The 21,170-nt window shown below is 33.0% G+C and overlaps 1 protein-coding gene across 49 annotated transcripts in view; it reads right to left on the reverse strand.

The window, feature by feature from the left end:
- The window catches only part of RIMS2 (regulating synaptic membrane exocytosis 2), a 586,561-nt gene that overhangs the window by 128,233 nt on the left and 437,158 nt on the right, over positions 1-21,170 (reverse strand). For 31 of the 49 annotated variants that reach the window (XM_070477273.1, XM_070477271.1, XM_070477266.1 and 28 more), the window contains 2 exons: positions 20,909-21,009; positions 548-720 (listed from right to left, as the gene is read on the reverse strand). The exons of the other annotated variants lie outside the window; for them this stretch is intronic. In XM_070477273.1, coding sequence (XP_070333374.1) covers positions 548-720; positions 20,909-21,009 — 274 coding nt within the window. The remainder of the gene's footprint in view (positions 1-547; positions 721-20,908; positions 21,010-21,170) is intronic. 49 annotated transcript variants of the gene reach the window in all.

Here is a 21,170-nt window from a genome sequence, read left to right on the forward strand (position 1 = left end):
AGGTGCCCATAAAGTCTATGGATGAGGTGACAAATGAAAATTATACTAACATACATTTATAAATTTTTTGGAGAAACTTCCATGCATTTATAAAAGTTTCAGGAGGACAAGAGAGCATCCTACTAAAAAAGTAATGTTGTGTTTTCTTAATCATTGAAATGTGTTCATCTAGGAAAAAACACCTTCCAATATGATTTTTCATATTCCCCAGAATGTTAAAAACATTCAAGTCTTCATTTAACCATCCCTTTAATCTCAGTAAAAATACAACAACAGAATTACTTTTTCAATAACAAACATGAAAAATACCTAATGATACTATTTCAAATAATCTAGTAAGAGAATTATTATAAGTTCTATAAAACTTTTCTGTGCAAAAAAGTATGAAATGTAGACCAAAATATAATAAAAAGTAATCACAGAAGTTGTTTATTCTCTTCATGATATATATTAACCATTCAGAAGGAAAGGATTTTACATTTATCCAAAGAAAAATAGAGATATTCTAAAACATTTAGAATTTCCTTCTTAAAGTCCCCCTACTCACCTGATTTTCTTGTTTCCTCTTGGCCGTTCTGATTGGACAGACATGTAGCTTGTGCTGCTGAAATGAGAAGCACTACTAGTCCTGGAAACCGCAGATATATCACTTACGTCACTGTCCGAAGATTTAGTGGAAATATTATCTGCCCCTCTATGAGGATCCCATCCTGATCGATACTGTTAACACAGATTGACAAACACGCAGAAGTTGTCAGTATTACCACACAAAGCAATTATTCGCTTCTCCTATTTCAGCACTTCAATTGTCCACAGAGGATACTGCAAAACCCCACTCAGTTGCATATAAAACAAAAGTGAATGGCAATTATCCTAAAAGAAAAATTCAATTTATATGAAACCCTTGTCTTCAGCAAAGTCAATTAGAGCATTTTCACCACACCCCAATGAAGGCCATTAAAACAGTTTCACAAGAGCAATGGCCTCAGGGAAGAATATTTAGGTAAAATCTGGGAAATAAATATTTGGCTTAATATTAGGAAGCAAATTTTTTAAAATTTTTGAATAAAATTTTTTTAAAGCATGATGAAGTTGCCACTGTAACTTATGAAAACCAATTTTAGTAGCAAAAATTTTCTCTTAAATCCATTATGCTTCAGTGAAAACCTAGAGGTAATACAAAATCTAATTATTAAAACACTAACTTTTTAAAGAAAGGCCAAGAAAAAAGAGAAAGTTTAATTTCTGAGTGGTTGCTGGAATTTTGATGAATCCTAGAAATGCTAGAAAAAGTCATTATTATTTATGATAATTCAAACTTCCTGAAATTGAAATAATCAGATGATTATCTGGCACAGCCAGGGTACAGGGTGTTCAAATATTCTGGTAAACTGAAAACCATCATAGAGGCTTTATGTTGATGATATATGGAATGTAAAAAAAGGATAGATTTTGAGGTCTTGAAAACCTGGAGTAAGGAAAACTATTTCTAGCTGGGTAAACTTGAGCAATTATTCCACCTTTAAAATCCTGTTTATAAAATAATAGGGAAAATAATATCCTCCTTGCAGCATTGTTTTGTTCCTTGCAGCATTGTTTTGATCCTTGCAGCATTGTTTTGAAAATCAAAAATAATACATGCCTGGTATATGGCATAATATAAAATAATGCAGCCAGTATTATTACTGTACTATTATTACCTGATGGCTATTATTGGGCTAAGAGACTATCTGCTAATGGATTTTTCTTTGTTAATATCTACTTAAACATAATGGTAAAAATTCTTACCTGGTGAATTTCATAATGGAGATTTTTTAAACCATAGATACGGGCAAATTTAACAAATCATTATAATGATGATTATCTTAGGCAAACCATTTACTGGGACTTGAATAATCATTACCTAATAAATAATCCTATATGAGTAACAATTCACTGAAAATATTAGCTAGATAAAAATACATTGGTAAAGCAAGTTGAATGGCAATAGTGTATAGCATAAACATTAATTAGATCAATTCAAATGATCTGTTTCTCCCCCTCAACCCTCCTCATCTCTCCCAGTATTCTGTTAAATATTTTTGAGTTAAAAACTGTTCCATTTCTAAAGGTAAAATATAAGAATTATTTTGAAGGTCCACAAAATGTTATAATCAAATCCTTTATCTGAAATATATAAATTAGGTGAAATATGGCCTTTCTAAATCCACTCTAACTTTTGACTTTGTTGGAATTCTTGATTATAAAAAAATAGAGTAAAATTCCTTAAAAAATCATTGTCTTTTTCCCAGGAAATATCTATGTAAATAGGACTATTATATTTGATTTTAAAAGAAAGACTATTTATTCACAATGCATTTATTTAGAGAGCATTCAGTCCATGATATTGTTTTTTCAAACTAAAGTCATTTTAAAATAATGAAAACAATTTACTTTAAATGACAATGGTTTCGTCATTGCCCAGAATAGCATTTCAATGGATGGATCCAACATTATCTATGTAAGCCAGTGTATTAAAAATAAATATATATACACACATCCACACACAAATAACCAGTATACTGGCTAGCATAAATAATGCTGGATACACACATATATGGATTTTTTCCATGAAATTTATTAAAAGTAAATTTGATCTCAAATGGAAGTATTTCATTTTCTTTATATATTTTTGGGATACTTCATATATACTAAAAATGGACAATAAGAAACTTTTCAATATTATTAAATTGTTCAATGGATACTATATTGTATTGGTGGAACTTTATCTTTCTTATTCTTTTTTTTATCTCTTATTCTTATAATTTATAATAAAAAAAGAGGAGCATATTGCTATTTATATCTTTAAAAAATAAGATCATTTATTTATCATTGAATAGAAAAGCAATTTTTTTCTTTGTTTTTACTCATGGGATTATTATATTATCTAAATTCAAATGATAAGCCATACTTTTAACTCAAGAAGTACTAAGGGTAAATGTAATCATTAAGAGTGCATGCTCTGGAATGACACTGAATTACTGGTATGAATCCTGGTTATGTAAATTATTAGGTTTGTGATCCTGGGCCAATTGCATTTATGAGTTCCAGTTTTTTATTTGTTAAAATATGGAGAACAATCACACCCAATTCCCAGGTTCGCTGCAAGGATGAAATGAGATAATGCACATAATGAACTTTGCACAACATTGGACACCTAAGAAGTGTTTAATAAATGAGAGATGATGACAATGATGATGATTACATAGCAGCTGAATCCTGGCTTAGTATCAATTCCAGGAATATATCTACCAAAAGAAATATCAGGTAAAATACCCAACAGGAAGTTTATTATTTTAAAACTGCTCTAAACTACAATAAAAATACAATTATTTCTATGTATAAGAGATTCATTTCAGAAAACATATTTATACAGCAAATGAAATATTAAACCAAATGTTCTGACTGACTCTTGCTATGTCCTTAGGCCTTACCGTTCCCATTTGGCTGGGTCACTTATATCGCATCTCCTCACAGGGAACTGCTAATTCTCAATCTTAGTATATGAATCCTGACTGCTTATCTGACTTTTATATTTTAGTAGTTAGGATTCTGACTTTGCACATTCTAGCCTTTGTCTCTTTAGGTCATCAAGGCTTTTGATCCTGATGCTATAATTCATAGGTATAGACAGGCCAGCCAAAGGCTTGAGAATTTTTTTTCTTAAACACATATGGTATACATAGCACATATCTTTGGCTAAGACCTCTCAGATAATTTAGTTTGCTGAGCTAAAATTTTGGATAAGCAAAATTTAAAGAAAAATAATATTCCACATACTACAGTTTTATGCCTTTATATAATTCGTCACAAACTACCTTTTGTTATAGGTGTGTGTCTATTCATATTTAATTTTCAAAACTTCTATTAGAATATAAGCTCTGAAAAGCCAGAATAATACCCTCCTTGTCTTTGTAACTCTCTTAGCACCTAAGAGTCAAAGATTTCATAAAGATTTCATTAATTTAAAATCTAAGGTTTAATTTTTTTCACCAGTAAAATAAGGATCAATGTAATTTTAGGAGTTCTTGTGAGGGGTAAGAGAAATAACATATTCAAAATACCCAATAGCATGCTTAGCACACAGCAGTTGTTCACTTCCAGCACCTAAAGCAGCAGGTCTAAATGAAAAGACACTGAATGGATTAGTTCAAGTAAAGAAAGACTACAAATTAGCTAAGAGCTCTAGTTTGATGATGACTTTGCTGCCTCCACAAGGCTTGCACCAAGTGTATTTCTCTATTTTTAGCAACTGAGCATGTTTACCTTTGGGATATAGCTCAAGTTCCTATTACAAATAGGCACATGATAAACAGAGTAAGAAATTTGGAAAGCAAGAAATAATAGAAAAAAATTTATAAGTAAAACTTCAGAAGGACATATTTTGAATACACTTAGAACATAATATCTTATGTATACAGTTCCCCAAAACACTCAAATCAAAGTAATAATTGACCTACCACGGGAGTTTACTTTTAAAGTCATTCAATCTTTTTGCTTTTCCAAAAGTATGATAAATGAAAGTTATACAATTTATATAATTTAACAGTGAGACAGAAGCAGCCAAATTATTACACCAAGGTAATGAGTTACAACTGTGAATAAGTTCCTTTAGGAAATGGTTGGTATTGCTTTGGCACTATACAATAAATAATGTTTTAAATGATTAGCATGTATTAGTTTACAGCTGGCAGATGAAAAATAGATGATGTGCTCATCATTATCTTTAATGGAACAAAAACAAAGAAGGTTTACTGCATAGGATTACAGGATCTCAGTTGAAAACTGTGCTGACTGGAGATCATTAAAGTCTTGGACTACAGTGAAGAAGCTTTTCCCGACAACATTTTGATGTTTTGTACAGTACTATTAAGCAGATCATAAACTAGAAAAATTTACAGGAAATTATTATTCTCCAGGATGTTCCAGACTCTAGAGTTCTTAAGTGGCCTGGAAAAGTTAATGTTCTCCCTATTTATCTAAATCAGTGGAAAGTAACAGAATATCAGCAGAGCTCTACTGCAAGAAAAGTTATTATCAAATTTTTATAATAATGTTCCTGAGAAAAAAAAAATCAAATTTCTAAGATAAAATTTTCATTTTCTCCAGTATATTCAAGTTATTAAATTAGTAATTTCCTTGTTTGATTTCTCTGTAGCATCTCAGCAACTCATGTCATTTGAACTTTGCATACAAACTTCTATGAGAGTTCCTGAAGCATTGCTTGTCTTCAATTTATTGAATCTCACCATAAAACTATAATCTGTTGTCTAAAACTCTAGTCTGAGAATTGGTTATGGCAAAATAGTGGGAAACAAGAAAGCCCAAGCTTGAAGAAAAATGTTTTAGGCCATCAAGAAGTATTTTGAGGAATATTCATATCATATTCAGAGATAAAACATGAATAGGTCAAATGGAAGGGAAAAATTGGGGCAAACAAAATCTTTGAAAGAGAAGAGAGAAGCTGAAGTTCTAGGCAGGGCTCTTGATACTGGTTGGGGGATCTAGAGGACCCAAGAACAGAATAAAGGAACTCTTGGCAGTGTGGTAAATTAAACAATCACAAGAGCAAGAAGATGCTCTTATTTGCATCACCTTATTTTCATTTCATGTAATAATTCAAACAGAGTAGATGCTGTCTTTTGTTAGTACCACAACTGTAGGTACTCTCTTTTTAAGGAACTATTTCCAGATGTTCTTTTCTCTGTCCAAAGTTCTTATCTCTAGCCAAAGTTCTTATCATTGTCTGATTTGAATGTTGCACTGTGCAAAAATCAGTCAATAGATCATTTTGTTTAGATACGACTCTTAAAGAAGGTATGTATGATAAATCTTCTGCTTTGGAGGGAGAAGACAATGAGGAAGGGCCAGAGAAAACTGAGGAATAATTTAAAATTTAGCTTTGTAAACAGTATCCTGCAAATGAAATCCCAGCTAGAAAACTCTTAATTTCTTCCAAGAGAATTGATCATTGCGTTGAGTGTTTCTAAACTACTTAATTCATGCCTTTCTTATACTTTTATCATGTCTCTTTCTCCGTGTCTCTGTCTCTTTCTTACTATCTATCTACCTTCTACCTATCATTTTTTCTTGCTAGATTACAAATTCATTGAGGATAATTACTGTCATATTTATTTTAGTATTCCCATTATCTAGATCAGTAATGCCTAACTAGGAACTCAATGAATTTTTAATGAATAGAAGTGAGTGGAATGGTTGTTTTATCTGGGCTATATCCTGAGGTATTGTCTCCAGTATAAAGTATCAAATTGGAGCATAAAGTGAAAAAGTCAAAGTGTTAGTTGTTCAGGCATGTCCAACTCTTTGCGTCCCCAAGTACTGTAGCCCACCAGACTCCCTTGTCCATGGGATTCTCCAGGCAAGAATACTGCAGTGAGTTGCTATTACTTTCTTCAGGGGATCTTCCTGACCCAGGGAGCAAACCCGAGCCTTCTGCATCGCAGGCAGGTTCTTTACCATCTGAGCCACTAGGGAAGCCCAAGTCAGAGTATGAACTACTGTAATGAGAGCTAAATAGAGTTCAGGCAGTTAATCCTTTCATTCTCTGTAATGGGTACGGATAGGAAGTGGTGTGCTGACACATGTTTAACAATCAGCTATCCAAAAGGGAAAAATTCTGATTTACAGAGTTGGCTGATTTCTGAAGAACAAATATTCCCACTATGGCTGATTTCCCCAGGTGGAGCTAGTGGCTAAGAACCTGCCTGGTGATGCAGGAGACTTCAGAACCACGTGTTTGATCCCTGAGTTGGAAAGATCCCCTGGGGAAGGGCACGGGAACCCACTTCAGTATTCTTGCCTGGAGAATCCTATGGACAGAGGAGCCTGGAGGGCTACAGTCCCTGGGGTCACAGAGTCAGACACGATTGAAGTGACTTAGCAGGCATGACTGATTTCAAGTTACCAACCAAGTGGTGATTGAATGAGAGGCTGGTGCATACCACCAGGGATGGGGCTTAGAAATAAATGCACTTTGTAGGACTCTCAAAGACAGGTTAGGAGACAAAAAGTAAAGGACAATAGCATATCATATCTGCAAACTACTCATCTGGTGAAAGATGGAATAAGAATAGCTTAAGGTAAAGAAACAGCTGTGGACAGAGTAGCCATTAGCTTGGAGGCCAAGACTGACTAAAGAGCCTGAAGGCTCTTACTTATTTAAGTACTTACTTACTCTTGGCCTGAAGGAACCTGATGAGTTTCTTGGAGAATTTATAGAGGAATAGTTAACACTAGTAGTCATGACGACTTTCCCAAAGACTTGGCTCTGTGAGAATTCTGTATCGGTTAGGAATCTGTGTTTCCTCGAGAAACCTCATCCTGTGTTTACTTTCATTGATTCCTCACAATTTTCAGAGATGGAAACGCTAGTTCTGCGATGAAATCCAGGTTTAGAAACCTTACATGGCTCTAGAGCTTGTGCTTTTGCCTTTAACAGATGCATTGACCATTTTCTTTCTCAGGATCCGTAACTCTTCCCCCATTCTAACCTATTATTTATTAGAACTGTTCTCAAAAACAGATATCAAATCCTAATTACCAGCCAGGAGTGTCTCTTTAGTTTTCTTTGTTTCTGGTTGTGCTTTTACATCTAATGCTGTCAAAGTCCAGTCCTCTGTCTTCCTGAAGCTTTTCCATAACGGATTCTCCCATTTCTCTCTGTTCATTCTCAATACCTTTTGCTGGCTTCACTTTCTCTTACTTGATTTTAAATTATACTTTCCCAAAACGTCAATCTTTAGCCTTCTTTTCTTTTCACTGTATATATTCCCAAAGAATGATATAATCCAGTATCTACTCATGTAATGATTAAAAATCTTTATCTTTTACCTTTCACGTCTCTCCCAGGCTTCAGACCTGTATTTCCAGATGCCAAAAGGACATTACCCATATGTTGTTTTGTAGGTACATCAAACTCAATGTGGCCAAAACCAAATTTATTCCCTTTCACCCCTAACCAGCTTTTCTTGTATCTTTTATATTCCCTCCATTATTTAATAGGCTCAATAACCAACTAAAACCTAGAAATCTTGTGAGTTATCTTTGATTTCTCTTTTTCCAATATTCCCCATCCCAATAAATCAAGAAATACCAATCATTTAATGTAAATGGATGTCTTGATATTTATCTACTTGGGGCTTATGAATGGATCCTTGTCTCTTTTTAAAATTTGCTTATTTTTAAATTGGAGGATAATTGCTTTATAATGTTGAATTGGTTTCTGCCACACCGATCAGCCAAGGTATACATATGCCTGCTCCCACGCCTTGAACTTCCCTCCCACCTCCAGCTCCTCTAGGTTTTCATAGCACCAGGTTTGAGCTCCCTGCATCATACAGCAAATTCCTACTGGCTATCTATTTTACATATGGTAATGTATCTGACTAAATGCTTCTCCAAGCCCTCAGATTAGAAGCTTGTAAGATCTAGCTAGAATTAATAAATAATCATAAGGAAACTCTTCTTAGCCATCAGAATTTTTGATATCTGTCCTTTGTAAATATCTTTAAATATTACATGACTCATTATATATTTTTTGGAGAATATTCATGTATTTTATTAGGACACAGGATGGAGATATTATAGATACTGTAATCTGTAACATCCCAAAAATTGTAACAGAAATAAGACATGAGAATATAGCAGTAGGATAATGATCCTGGGAATCTGTAGCAGGAAGAAACATTTTTTAAAAAGTAATGGATTGAAGATATGAAGCAGGGTTCCCTTTCAAATATTAATTAGGTCTTATCAGGGAGGGAAGTGGGAGACATAAATTGGGAAACTGGGATACACATATAAACACAACTATATAGAATATATAATTAATAGCCTATTGAATAATACAAGAAACTCTATTTAATACTCTGTAATGATCTATATGGGAATGGAATCTTTAAAAAAGTGTATATATGTGTACCTATAACTCACTTTGCTACACAGCAGAAGCTAATATATCACTGTAAATCAACTATAAAAGAAAAAAAAGTAAGTAATAAAGTAATTCAAGGTATTTGCATTTTAAGAGAATCACACTAAGTAATAGCCTGAATAGTACTGAAAAACCTAAAAGGGCTTGATAATTGCCTTGACTCATCAAATTTAGGCATAGGGCAGATATAATTGCATTCTGTTGAAAATCTGGAAGAGGCCCACTACCCATATTTTTTTTCTGTGAGAAGATAGCAAAGGATCACTTGGGTTTGGATGAAGATCATTTTGGATGCAGTCAACAATCAAACATGGGAAGGAATAACAATTATGTCTAGCTTGGACTATACCAATAGCCTCTGACTGGGACTCCTTATCTTTAACAAGGAATTAAATGGATCCTTTTCAAATCTGTCATAATTATACCATCAGAGTTATATGCAAAAAACACAAGTTTGTTCATATTTGTGACTTTTTCAAAAATCTTCAAAGACCATAATTGTAAAGGAGAATATTTTATATTTTTAACTGAGAGATTTAAAGTTCTCCACAATCTGGCCCCAGGCAATTTTTCCATTCTTACCTTCTAATATGTATCCCATTTTGTTTAATTTCTATTCTAAAGAACTACTAGCTGTTACTTAAACATAGCTTGTGCTTATATGCTTTTACGTTATAACTTTGCTTAAGGACATGTCTGTCCTCCACCTCATATATTATTCTGTAATGTATTCCCAGATTTCTTTAAGCCAAATGAATATTTCTCTTCTTATTCTTCTCTCGCATGGTTTACGTTTATTATATTACTTAATATAACCTATTTTGTATGAGTACTACCTATGTACATGTGTTTCCCTGATGTGATTATGAACTCTTAGATGGGAAGGACTACCCCTGCCTGCCTTTGCCTTTGGAGCAGAAAATGGCAACCCACTCCAGTATTCTTGCCTGGAAAATCCCATGGACAGAGGAGCTTGGAGGGCTATAGTCCGTGGGGTCGCAAAGGGTCAGACACAACTGAGTGACGGAGCACACACACATGACACTGCCTTTTCGCCCACCCTCTTTCTATTTGTTTCATCTTCTCTCTTCTGTTTTTCATTTTTCCTCCCTTTTTCCCTTCCTTCCGTTAATCCTTCCTCCTTCACTGGTCCTCCATTTTAAAAAAATTATTATTTATTTGTTTCTCTGATAATTTTTTCTTTTAATGTTGTAAAACCAGAATTCAGACTTATAGCTGACCAGCTTCAGAAACACCCCAGGTATGAAGTTCAGTAACAGGAAAGAGAAAGTTACTAAATCTCCCTTGAGATCACAAAATACGTTCAGACATAAAAAAGAGGACTCACACAACCGCACTTTAAGAAAAAAAAAGCCCAAGAAAGGCATTTGGTATTAAAAACATACTTTTAGTTATTCACTCATCACTGATTCATTCAGAAAAATAACAATATTTTAAAGCTCAAAGTGACGTCAGAGAAGATGTAATGTACTTTCCTCATTTTATAGATGAGAAAATTTAGAGACCAAGAAGTTAAATGAATTGACTAAGCTCATAAAACTGGTTAGTATTAGAATTTCTATTTTCATTAAAAAAAAAATTTTGTGAACTACAATTTCACTACAAGGCAAGCATATTCAGAATCGAACCACTTAAAAAATTCACATACTGTTTTTCTGTAAGTATATACTTTAAAATAAAGATCTTCTTCTCTGAAATTTTGAAAACTATATAAAATGACATGTAAAGCCAGAACACAAAGCCAGCATGGAAATACTACAACACTTATAATTTATGTACTTATAACTGTACTTGGATGAATTTTAAACAAGTTAAACTTTTAAAGAATAAAAAAATCACACAAACATATTTTATGTCATATTGAAATAATATCTTCACATTCCATTGAAAATCCAGATAATTTTGGTTTTTTTGGGCAAAAACTGAAAATGGGCTTAAGAAATAACTTGTTCTTATGTGACTGGACCCTGAAGACTGTTAACCTTGAGGTGAATATGCCTAGTCATGAAAACGACCTGAAAAGAGCCAATCATAAAACCACAGACATTTTCTTTGCTAGTACAAAAGTTATATTAAACTGGTGGGTAATGTTCTATCCATCAGAATGGAGTTCAACTGTCAGGGTTTTGTTATTACTCCCATCTCATCTGTTATAATAAGTAATAAGAATAGCTACCATTATGGGTATTCGCACATGCCAGGATGAATTCTGTATACTTTTACATATAATATTTCTACCTCATAAAATTATCACCAGCCAAAAATTCCTTCTCTCATATCAGTTATGTTCCAAGGTTAGCTACATTATTTTCAGACTGGAGTGTTATTATATAATCTTCAAAACTGATGAAATGGAAATTATCAAAATTCCATGCTTAGGAAAAATAAATTAATTTTGCTAATAAATAATATCTGTAATCCTCACAACTGATGAAAAATCACAACTAATTGTTGTGCTCATGAAGAAAATTTTTATATAATAAAGTTATAGATATGTTCAAATTATAATTAGCCAAATTAAACTGATATTATATGGAGGACTGCTGCCCTAGCTGACTGCCTTAATTGAGTAAACATTTTAAGTCTCACTTCAAACTTAGTTATAATTTATTTCATGTGAAGTATGAGATAAAAACATTACACACATAACTTTATTCTCTAAATCATAATTATTACACCATAAGTTAGTTAAAAATTTCAATCATTTGTGAGAATACATTAAGTAAACAGCCTGACACTGATCAGAGATTACTGAATCAATAAAGGAGACAACAGTAGACAAAGGAAATGAAATATAAAAAAGTCTAGTTCAAATCTAATTTTGAAGATTAGGCTATAAGATTAAATGATTTGCTTAGTTAGTGAGGAAGTTGCCTAAAACCCATGTGTTAATACCTAATGATTTTTTTTCTATGCAGCCTCCAGAGTACCTTGTATTTGTGTAGCATTTACAGATAACAAGGTTCCCTCAGTTTGTACACAGGAAAAAGCTGGGTTGTGAAGAACTCTTGGGCGATTTACCCAAAGTCTTAGCGCATAACTAGTAGAATCAAAATTAGAACCCTAATCTTCCAAATTTTTTTGAGTATTCTTTCTACTATGATTAACTCTAGACAGAAATCAATAATCACATATCCATTAGAAAATTTGTTTTTGACTCTTAGGTAAGAACCTACCCACACTCTCTCCAGAAATTTGTTTCTTGTCCCACTTGTCCGTGGAGAGTCTACAAATAAATATCTGAATAAACTATATATCCATTCTCAAGAAGTGTATAGTTTAGTAAAAAGGTCTGAAAAAAGCACCATATAAGACAGGATATATGTATTTTAGGAAGTGATAAATGCCATGGTTGGTTCATAAGGTTATATGTTTTCATATCTCTGTTGTTTTGAATATTCTTCTACTTGTAATTTTTATATGACTGTACTTAACCCTTTTAAATTATATGAAATTGGAGTTGTAAAGAATGTTTTTGCCCTATTTATCACATCTCCCTTTTTCCTTATTTCCCTTATCCTCCTTGACTCTATAAAGCAAGATCTCTCACCCCTTGGTGACCTGTATCTTTCATCCCTTGTATCCCCTGTAGGGCGTCCTAGTTGTTAGCAAGCCAGCAACCCTGGAGGTCTTATGAAAGCAAAGGTGAATGCATAAATTTCTATTTTTGCTGAAGGTAAAAGAAAAATGTTTCCCTCTTGTGTTCTTTGGAAATATACTGAAAGAAATTATGCTCTTGGAAACAGCACTATTGTCCACAGGTTGACCCTTTTACCAGCAAGTAGCCAGATGCAATTTATTTAAAATTCTTTCTATATTTACTAAAAAAGGGAGAAATAAATTACAGTTCCTCTGTAATCTTGTAGTGTTCTTTAACACATAAGTTGGTTCTACTCATCTCAAATGACTTCTTCATAATTTTTTTTAAAAAATCTATTTTATATTTCCTGACCTGACATGTGGTTTCCCTGGCTTGACATGTGATTATACAGTAGGGGGTAGCAATTCACAAATAAAATGCAAAGAAAGAGGACACATGTTTGAATGTCTGCCTCAGAAAACATTTAAAATTTAAATATTGTCTTATAACTAAGGAAAATAATTTTTAAAACGAACTTGCAAACAGAATATTTCATATCCTAGGATGTGAGAAGGTAGTTGGAAAAACAGAACAGTGAACACAATTTTAAGAAATCAAAAAGTCTGAAACAAAATAGCTATAGTTTGTTACCTAAAAATCCATATTTATGTTACAATAAAGTATGCTTTCATAATGCATTAAGGTAGTAAACTAAATATTATTAACTACTTTGTAGAGATATATTATAACTAAACTGCATATCCTCAAAATTCATATGCTGTAGTGCTAACTTCTAGTATCTCAGAATGTGACTGTTTCGGAAGACAAAACCTTTAAAGAAGTGATTAAGGTAAAATGAAGTCACACTGGTAGGCCTTAATCCAATATGACTGAAACATTGACACAACAGAGGGATGGCCATATGAGGACATAGCAAGAGGGTGGCCATCCCCAAGCCAAAGAGAAATATCTTGAAAGAAATCAAACCTGCCAGTACTTTAATCTTGGACTTCTAGTCTCCAGACTGTGAGAAAATTAATTTCTGTTGTTTAGGCAACATAGTCTGTGACATTTTGTTATGGTAGCTCTAGCAAATTAATATAAATGTAAAGAAAAAAGAAACTTAAAGTTATAAACTTTTACATTCAAAGATTATTCACAGATAAAAATATAAAATTTCTAAAATTCTACTATTAAGTTTTTAACTGTAGGTCTGTTACATAAAGTGAGGTATATTGGTACCTGTGAGATGAGGAAGAAACAAATAGTCGTTACTTCCATCAGTTAAAATATGGAGGACAGAAATTTTCCTTTGACTCAGGGCTTTAAGGATGTGTATGTATGTATAGACATATATACAGAATCAAATTATCTGTAAATGTAATTTTATCTCTCTATTTTTAAAGTTGAAGTACATTCCAGTTGGCTAAAGAGTAAACATGACAAGAATAATAATCTGAGGCAGATCAAAAGTTAACTAATCTGATAAGAATGAGAGAACCCAAATTACTTTTTATACTTTTTAGATTATCATTAATTTTTACAGTTTTCCTTCCTTCCCACTCCCATATTTTTTAGGATAACTTTAAAGATACACTAATCTATATCTAGTATATTGTTAATGGCAACAAATATAGACATGGTAAGAGCAAGGTATCTGTTGAAAATGATTTCTCTTTTTCTCTTTCTTCCCCATCATCATCATCATCATCATCCCACCATCATCATACTATAGCTAACATTTCCTTTTTCCTTATGGCTTCCCTTGTGGCTCAGCTGGTTAAGAATCCACCTATAATGCAGAAGACCTGGGTTTGACCCCTGGGTTGGGAAGATCCCCTGGAGAAGGGAAAGGCTTAAGAGTTATACATACAGATTTAATCTTGAAAACAATCCTTTGAGGAAGGTATTATTATTAGCACCCTGTGCTAATTTTGCTAAAGAGCATGAAGCTAACTTGTTGTAAGGTTATGCAGAAATGAGCACAACAATAGAGAAAATTGACAAAGTAGCATAGACATTTAGAGAAATGGTATGTTTTAGCGAAGAAATCCAGGTCTAGCCACTGGCATTCTCCATCACATCTTCATCAGTAAGTGATAAGATTTCTTGGCCTAGCTTGGGATGGAAACTTTAAGCAGGTGATCTTAATTCTGACTTTTAAAAAAATTAAACCATTTTGCTGGACATCTGGCTAGACTAAGCCTAGCAGTTGTTTTTTTTTTAATGTGAATCCTACTTCCGTTTATAAAATGGTTGTACAGCTTAGTCTAAGAAAGGATACTTCATTACTTCATGTAAGACACCTTAACCTATTCCGTGAGGACCTCACAGAGTAGACTGGGTTACTAAAATCACTCCTAATTAGAATTCTCTTGCTCTATGTATCAGATGATTCCATCTAATGCTGGTACAATGGTGTCTGTTTCATGCAAATATCAGATTCTCTAGGTAGCTTAAGAATCAGTGATGCAGCAGCTCTTCCAGTGGGCACCCAGCCCAGATCAATTATACTATTGTTGGACAGTGTTGTGTGCTACCAGAAACTCAAATTTTCTGTTTATCCAAAAAGAAAGTTTCCCTATCATTTTATTTCAATCACTGCTATAAAATTATATCATTCATTTCTTCACCTTCAATAAATATATGTATTTTCATATATCATCTTAGGGGTTTGTACAAGGCTACCTAATCTACATTTTAAAATTTACTTTTTATAAATTTGGGTTTTCAGTTTTCAGATCCATTTATGTCACTGCTGTTACAGAGTATTTCTTTTAAAATACCTGTAGCCATATTTCACCCATTAATCAACTTTCCAAGAAACAGCCAGGCTCATACAAAGTCAACCTTGATAACATCATTTCTGAATTTCAGTAATTTAGTCTGTAATTTCTCATCATATGTTCTGTGCTCTTTTTATCTATATGTCCTTTGAAGATTCATAAATTATTTCTCCTTAAATTTGATTTTTTGGGGGGATCTCTGACGCTTTAATCTATTTGAGAATAAAGGGAACATTCAATGATATGAGTTACACTAAAATCCTTTTCATTAGTTCAATTATTTCTTTGCCAATTCCTTTTGACATTATCATATTCACTCCTGGTATCTATGAAACATTTGTTCTTATTATAAAATAACAATAACAAATATCTTTACTATTTTTTAAGAAGTTTACTAAAAGCTAAACCATATATATATATATATATATATATATATACATTATCTTATTTCCTCCTAATCATCAACATATAAAATAGTTAAGAAGTAGATCTCAAAGCCTATTTAATAAAGAAACTGAGAAGAAGAGGTTAAGCTACCCAAAGTCACCCAGGTGGAGTTTGCTTAACTCCAGGCTGGGTTCTCATCATGTACTCTGACCTCATTTTGATATTAGAGTCTTGAAGTGCTCCTGACCCACAAACAACAAACATACAAGAAGCACATATATGCCGCTCCTTACCAGCTCCTACGTATCTCCTCTCTTCTGGAGCCCCAACTGTTTGTGTGTGGAAAGTCAAATTAGAACATTTAAGGCTGGCCTTGAATGAGTATTTTCAGTACTGAGAAGAGAATAAGCTCTAATAAAGGGCACAGCTTAGCTAACAATGGCGATTTATTTGCCAAAAATATTTTGCCTTGAACTGTCTGAATTTTTTATATTGATACTGCCTACAACATCATCTTGTGAGGTTTACTTGTATTTATAGAGCTTTTCTTTTTTCTTTTTAAAGAAACTATCTCTGTGCTATGTAGTTCATATTATAATGTAAATTACTTTAGTGGGATTGCTTTCTTCCTAATATGCCTCTTTGAAACCAGTGAAAGTGAAAGGGTTGTCACTCAGTTGTGTCCCACTCTTTGTGACTCCATGGACTGTAGCCCACCAGGCTCCTCTGCCCATGGAATTCTCCAGGCGAGAATACTGGAGTGGACAGCCATTCCCTTCTGCAGGGGAACTTTCCAACCCAGGGATTGAACCCAAGTCTCCCACACTGCAGGCAGACTCTTTACCGACTGAGACACCAGGGAAGACCTGAAATCAGTGAAAGGATCTTAAAAGACAAGAAGCCTGGGAGAAGAGGTGTCAAGTGCTCCACTAGGTACCTACAAAGAAGGATAGAAACTGTTTTCCTTTCTTTTGCTCCATTGTACCCTGACCCTAGAACACTAAATGGATTAATACGAACTCCTGGTTCATATCTGAAAAATTATGGGAAATTTATTGACTATATTACTTAATTTTAGAGAGATAAACACGAAAACAAAATTTTAGGTGCTAAAATAGGGATAAGATATTTCTGTGATAATTTCATGGGAACATAAGCACCAAAAGAGAGCATTTTTTTTCTACAGGAAAATAAACTTTGATTTCCAAATAAACACAGTATCAATAAACTATAGTTTCCCTGTTGAAATCTTACGGACTACCTCTTAAAAGAAATCCCCTGAGTTAATTTAGAAACACTAAATATGGCTAATTTAAAAAGCAAACATTATATACTTAAATAAATATTATCAAATTCTCCATATCAATTTTCAGATATATATGTATATATATAAACTGTTTATCAATTATTGTTAATTATTGTAATTATATTACTCATGGAAAGGTAGTTGGCTTATGCTGAAGTATAACTCACATTGTTAAATCTAAGAAATCACATTCTTCTGAACCAATGGGGAGCAGAGAATATTGCTTTTAAGTTGATCCTTAAATTTCTTTGAGAGTAGAATAGGTGAATCACATTTAAGCTGGGATAAAGAGAATGTAATAGGCACAAAACAGTGCACAGGCTGGCTACATAGTTAAATTCTGTTTTGAGGGGGAAAGTCCTGAGAATTCATCCACTGATTGAATAGGAATCATGTGTGCACCTGGATTTGATTAATTAATTAATTAATTAATTAGCTCTTATTAAATATAGGATGTCTACTTATAAATTTCCTAATATATTTAAAATATACTTAGAAAGACACTAGTTTTAAAGGCACTGTTCTTTGGGTACTTTCAAAGTGATTTACTAAGGAGATATTTTATAAATTAGTAATACTTGTTTACAACTATCAGTGCAGAACACTTGAGAAATTCAGGAAGGCAATGCCATTTAAAACATGAAATATATAGTTTTTTAAAAATTTTCATTAACAATTATATCCCATCATAAATTCTTCATAGTTTCACTAGAATTTCAGGAATATAGCTCAGAGGTACAGCACATGCCCCATGGCTTTTGAACTTAATCTCAGTTATCTCAAAATTGACGAGATTAGCTACAAATAATATTTTCCATGATTTAATGTGAATTGGTGTAGATACTTAATATTTCTATCTATAGGTTAGTTTCCTTCCTTATTAAATGATGTTTTCAAGAATGAGTTAATATATTGAAAAGAACACTGGAGCGGATAGCCTATCCTTTCTCCAGGGGATCTTCACAACCTAGGAATTGAACTACGATCTCCTGCATTGCAGGTGGATTCTTTACCAGCTGAGCTATCAGGGAATCCCAACATATTGAAGCACATAGGTCAATAGCAAATATTTAGTTGGTATTCGTTAATCAAACAAGGAAGAAAAGAATGGTAATATAGGGTAAATATCCCTAGTTAAAAAGAGAGCGATGCTGTTGAAAATTTTAGTCTAAAGAATTGTTAGTATGGAAATGAATAATAACTAAGTCTATACATGCGCTTGACTGAAAAAGAATCCTCTGCAATTGTCTCTTTCATCCATGAAGGAGGTAGTCCAGAGTAGGGATGACAGGCAGGCAGATGATCCAGCAAAGACAGTTCCACATCTGGAAATTCAGAGTGGAACAAAATAGAGTCGTGTTTTGGATTCTTTTAAAATCTTAATGATTTGATTGCCTTCTTGGTTAGGCTGAGTGCATAAGTCCAGCAACTGAAAACAGATTTCTAAGTATTTGACATTCAATAGGTAGGATTTGTTAAAAACTAGGAGAGGGCTTGTAAAGATCAGATCACTTATTCTTAAAGGAAGTCTCCATTTCTAAGTGACATCATTCATCATTGTCTTCTGAATAAAACCCTAAAAGAAGAAGTCAACTCATTCAGTTACCTAGAAGTAAATTCTATAAGCAGCCTGTCTTAGAGCAGTTGTGCTCAAACTATAGTTCACATCAGAATCACTTGGGAGGTTTGTTAAAACACAAGAACTCCTAGAGTTTTGTTTAACTAGTTCTGGAGAGGGCCAGATAACTGCATTTCCAAAAATTCTGAAGTGACGTTGATGCTACTGGTCTGGAACTACAGTTTGAAAACCACTGCCTTAGCAAATACATAGGAAATTATGTTGCTTAGCATAATTAGTCCTTTGCCAAGACTTAAATCTTCTCTAACCTAATATAACTGATGTCAAAGTTATAAAACTTTGAGGTCTCAAGAATTAATTTATGAACTGGAAAGTAATCAAAACTTGCTTTTCTAAAAATAAATTTTGAGCCACACTTATAGTATTCCTTTGGTTCATTCTCTAGTAATAAATTTGTCAGGTATCCATAACAAGAATCATTGGCATTGCTTCTCAGGAACTTATTTTTATTGTATGAACAATGTAAATCATATGAGTGATCCAGTTTCTCTTTCTGCCTTTGAGGTTTGTGAGGAAGCTCACAGTCAGAATATAAGCCCCACATGTAGCAGGCATATAGGATCTCACACTATGCATTTTGTTCACAAGCTTTACTTCTGGTATTACCTTGTTGTGTCTTGACTTCATTTTCCCTTGATACTCATTTCTTCATTGACAATAGTATTATATGTATTTTAAAAATCACCTACATTCCTTCCTGAAGTACAGTGGGATATAAACAAACAAATGAAACAAATGTGTTATGCCGTGTTTATGAAAGCTTTAATATCCTATTTTATCAGGACTTAATGCCTTGATTTTTGGATTATACAAAATGAATAAATGAAAGATTAGGCATAGCAGATGCCACAAAAGATTATACCTATTTAGCCCTAGACAGATATATTTTTAAAAGTACCTGGAAAGGCATAGAAATCAGTTCTAATATCAAGCTCAAAAGGTTAGAGATGAATCTGAAATGTTGTATCATTACAAATCTATTTCCTATGAAATTCACCGATCTATTTGAAGTTATTCATATTTTCATTTTAGAGGAAAATTTCTAGAAGTTTAGGGCCTGCAAAGCAAAGGCAAGGCTATTTTTTGTTGGTCTTAAATTTACCTTTCTCTAGACTTTAGGCCCATGCCATTTCCAGGACAACAGAACGCTGTGATGAACAATCCTGTATTCACCACATCGGTCAATATTCATGTAATTTGGAAAAGAGACTGCTGGTTTGGAACGTGATGCTGATGTAAGAATATCTGTCTCCTCTAGGTCATATAACAGAGAAACTAAAAACATATGCTGCCTACAATATACACATATCCAGCATAGTCAGTTATGCTTTACTTAATAAATATTATTTTTACTGAAGAATGAGATATAATTGAAAGAAACTGAAGTTTCAGAAGGTAAGGATAGAATAGACCCAAGTATAGAAAAATCCAAACAGCTTTTCTCTAGTACACAGGTAAAAGACCACAGATATAATATGACTGTAATTATGAGAGTACATAATAACTAAATGTTACAAATAAGCTTTGCTATTTTCATCTTTTTGTTAAATCTTAAATAGGTACATTAGAGCAAAGTCTTTTCATGACTTTGGGAATGAATAATATGATAAACCTAAAAATGTTTTGAAAATATAAAGGCAATGAAGAGCACAAACAATAAAAAGAATATTTTTTTTCCTATCTTGGAAGACTTCATACCTCAATTTATTACCAAAAAGTGGTTCAAAAAGATTCTCACTAAAAAACTTGTTGAATTCCTTACAACACCTCATGAGTATGTATTTTGTTTCAAAACCTTATTAAAAATCAGATCGAATTAAAATACTATAAACAAAAAACTCTATATGTAGGAAAACCATAAGATGAAAATAGAAGTTCTTCCTATACATTTTAAAGGGTGTTAGGGCCTTTGTAGGTTTTATAAAATGAAAACTTCTAAAAGATTTGTTCTTCAGATCATTTAAGAGTTCCATTTCCTTAACCTCCTATATTATACAATGATTTTTTTTCAAAAATTAAGGCGAATCTCTACCTAAAAGTTGGTATACAAACACATTATAAATTTTAGCATTTAATAATATCATGGGGCCATTGCATTATATGTTCGTTTCTGACTAATCTGCCTTCAGCAGTTTGAGAATCTAACGGTTTCATATGATTGATTATTTCACAACTTTTAAAAAGAAAAATGTCTTGCCTTTGCATGGTAATCTTGTTCCAGTCTGGGATCTGATCCGGCTACCTGTTTGTATTTGTTAATTTTCATTTGGCGATTTCTCTCCTCTATATCCATAGCACCTATCGAGTAGAAAAAAATCCATAAAATTAATGTTCAGTTCTTATTTCCAAGCCCTACTTACAGGATGTACAAAAAAAAATGCTAGGCTGATATACTACTTTCACTCAAGGTAGTAGTACAAATTAAATGTCATATTATTTTTAAGATTTATTTAAGTATG

Source organism: Odocoileus virginianus, chromosome 15 (genome assembly GCF_023699985.2).
Source record: "Odocoileus virginianus isolate 20LAN1187 ecotype Illinois chromosome 15, Ovbor_1.2, whole genome shotgun sequence".
Taxonomy (NCBI): Eukaryota; Metazoa; Chordata; class Mammalia; order Artiodactyla; family Cervidae; genus Odocoileus; species Odocoileus virginianus.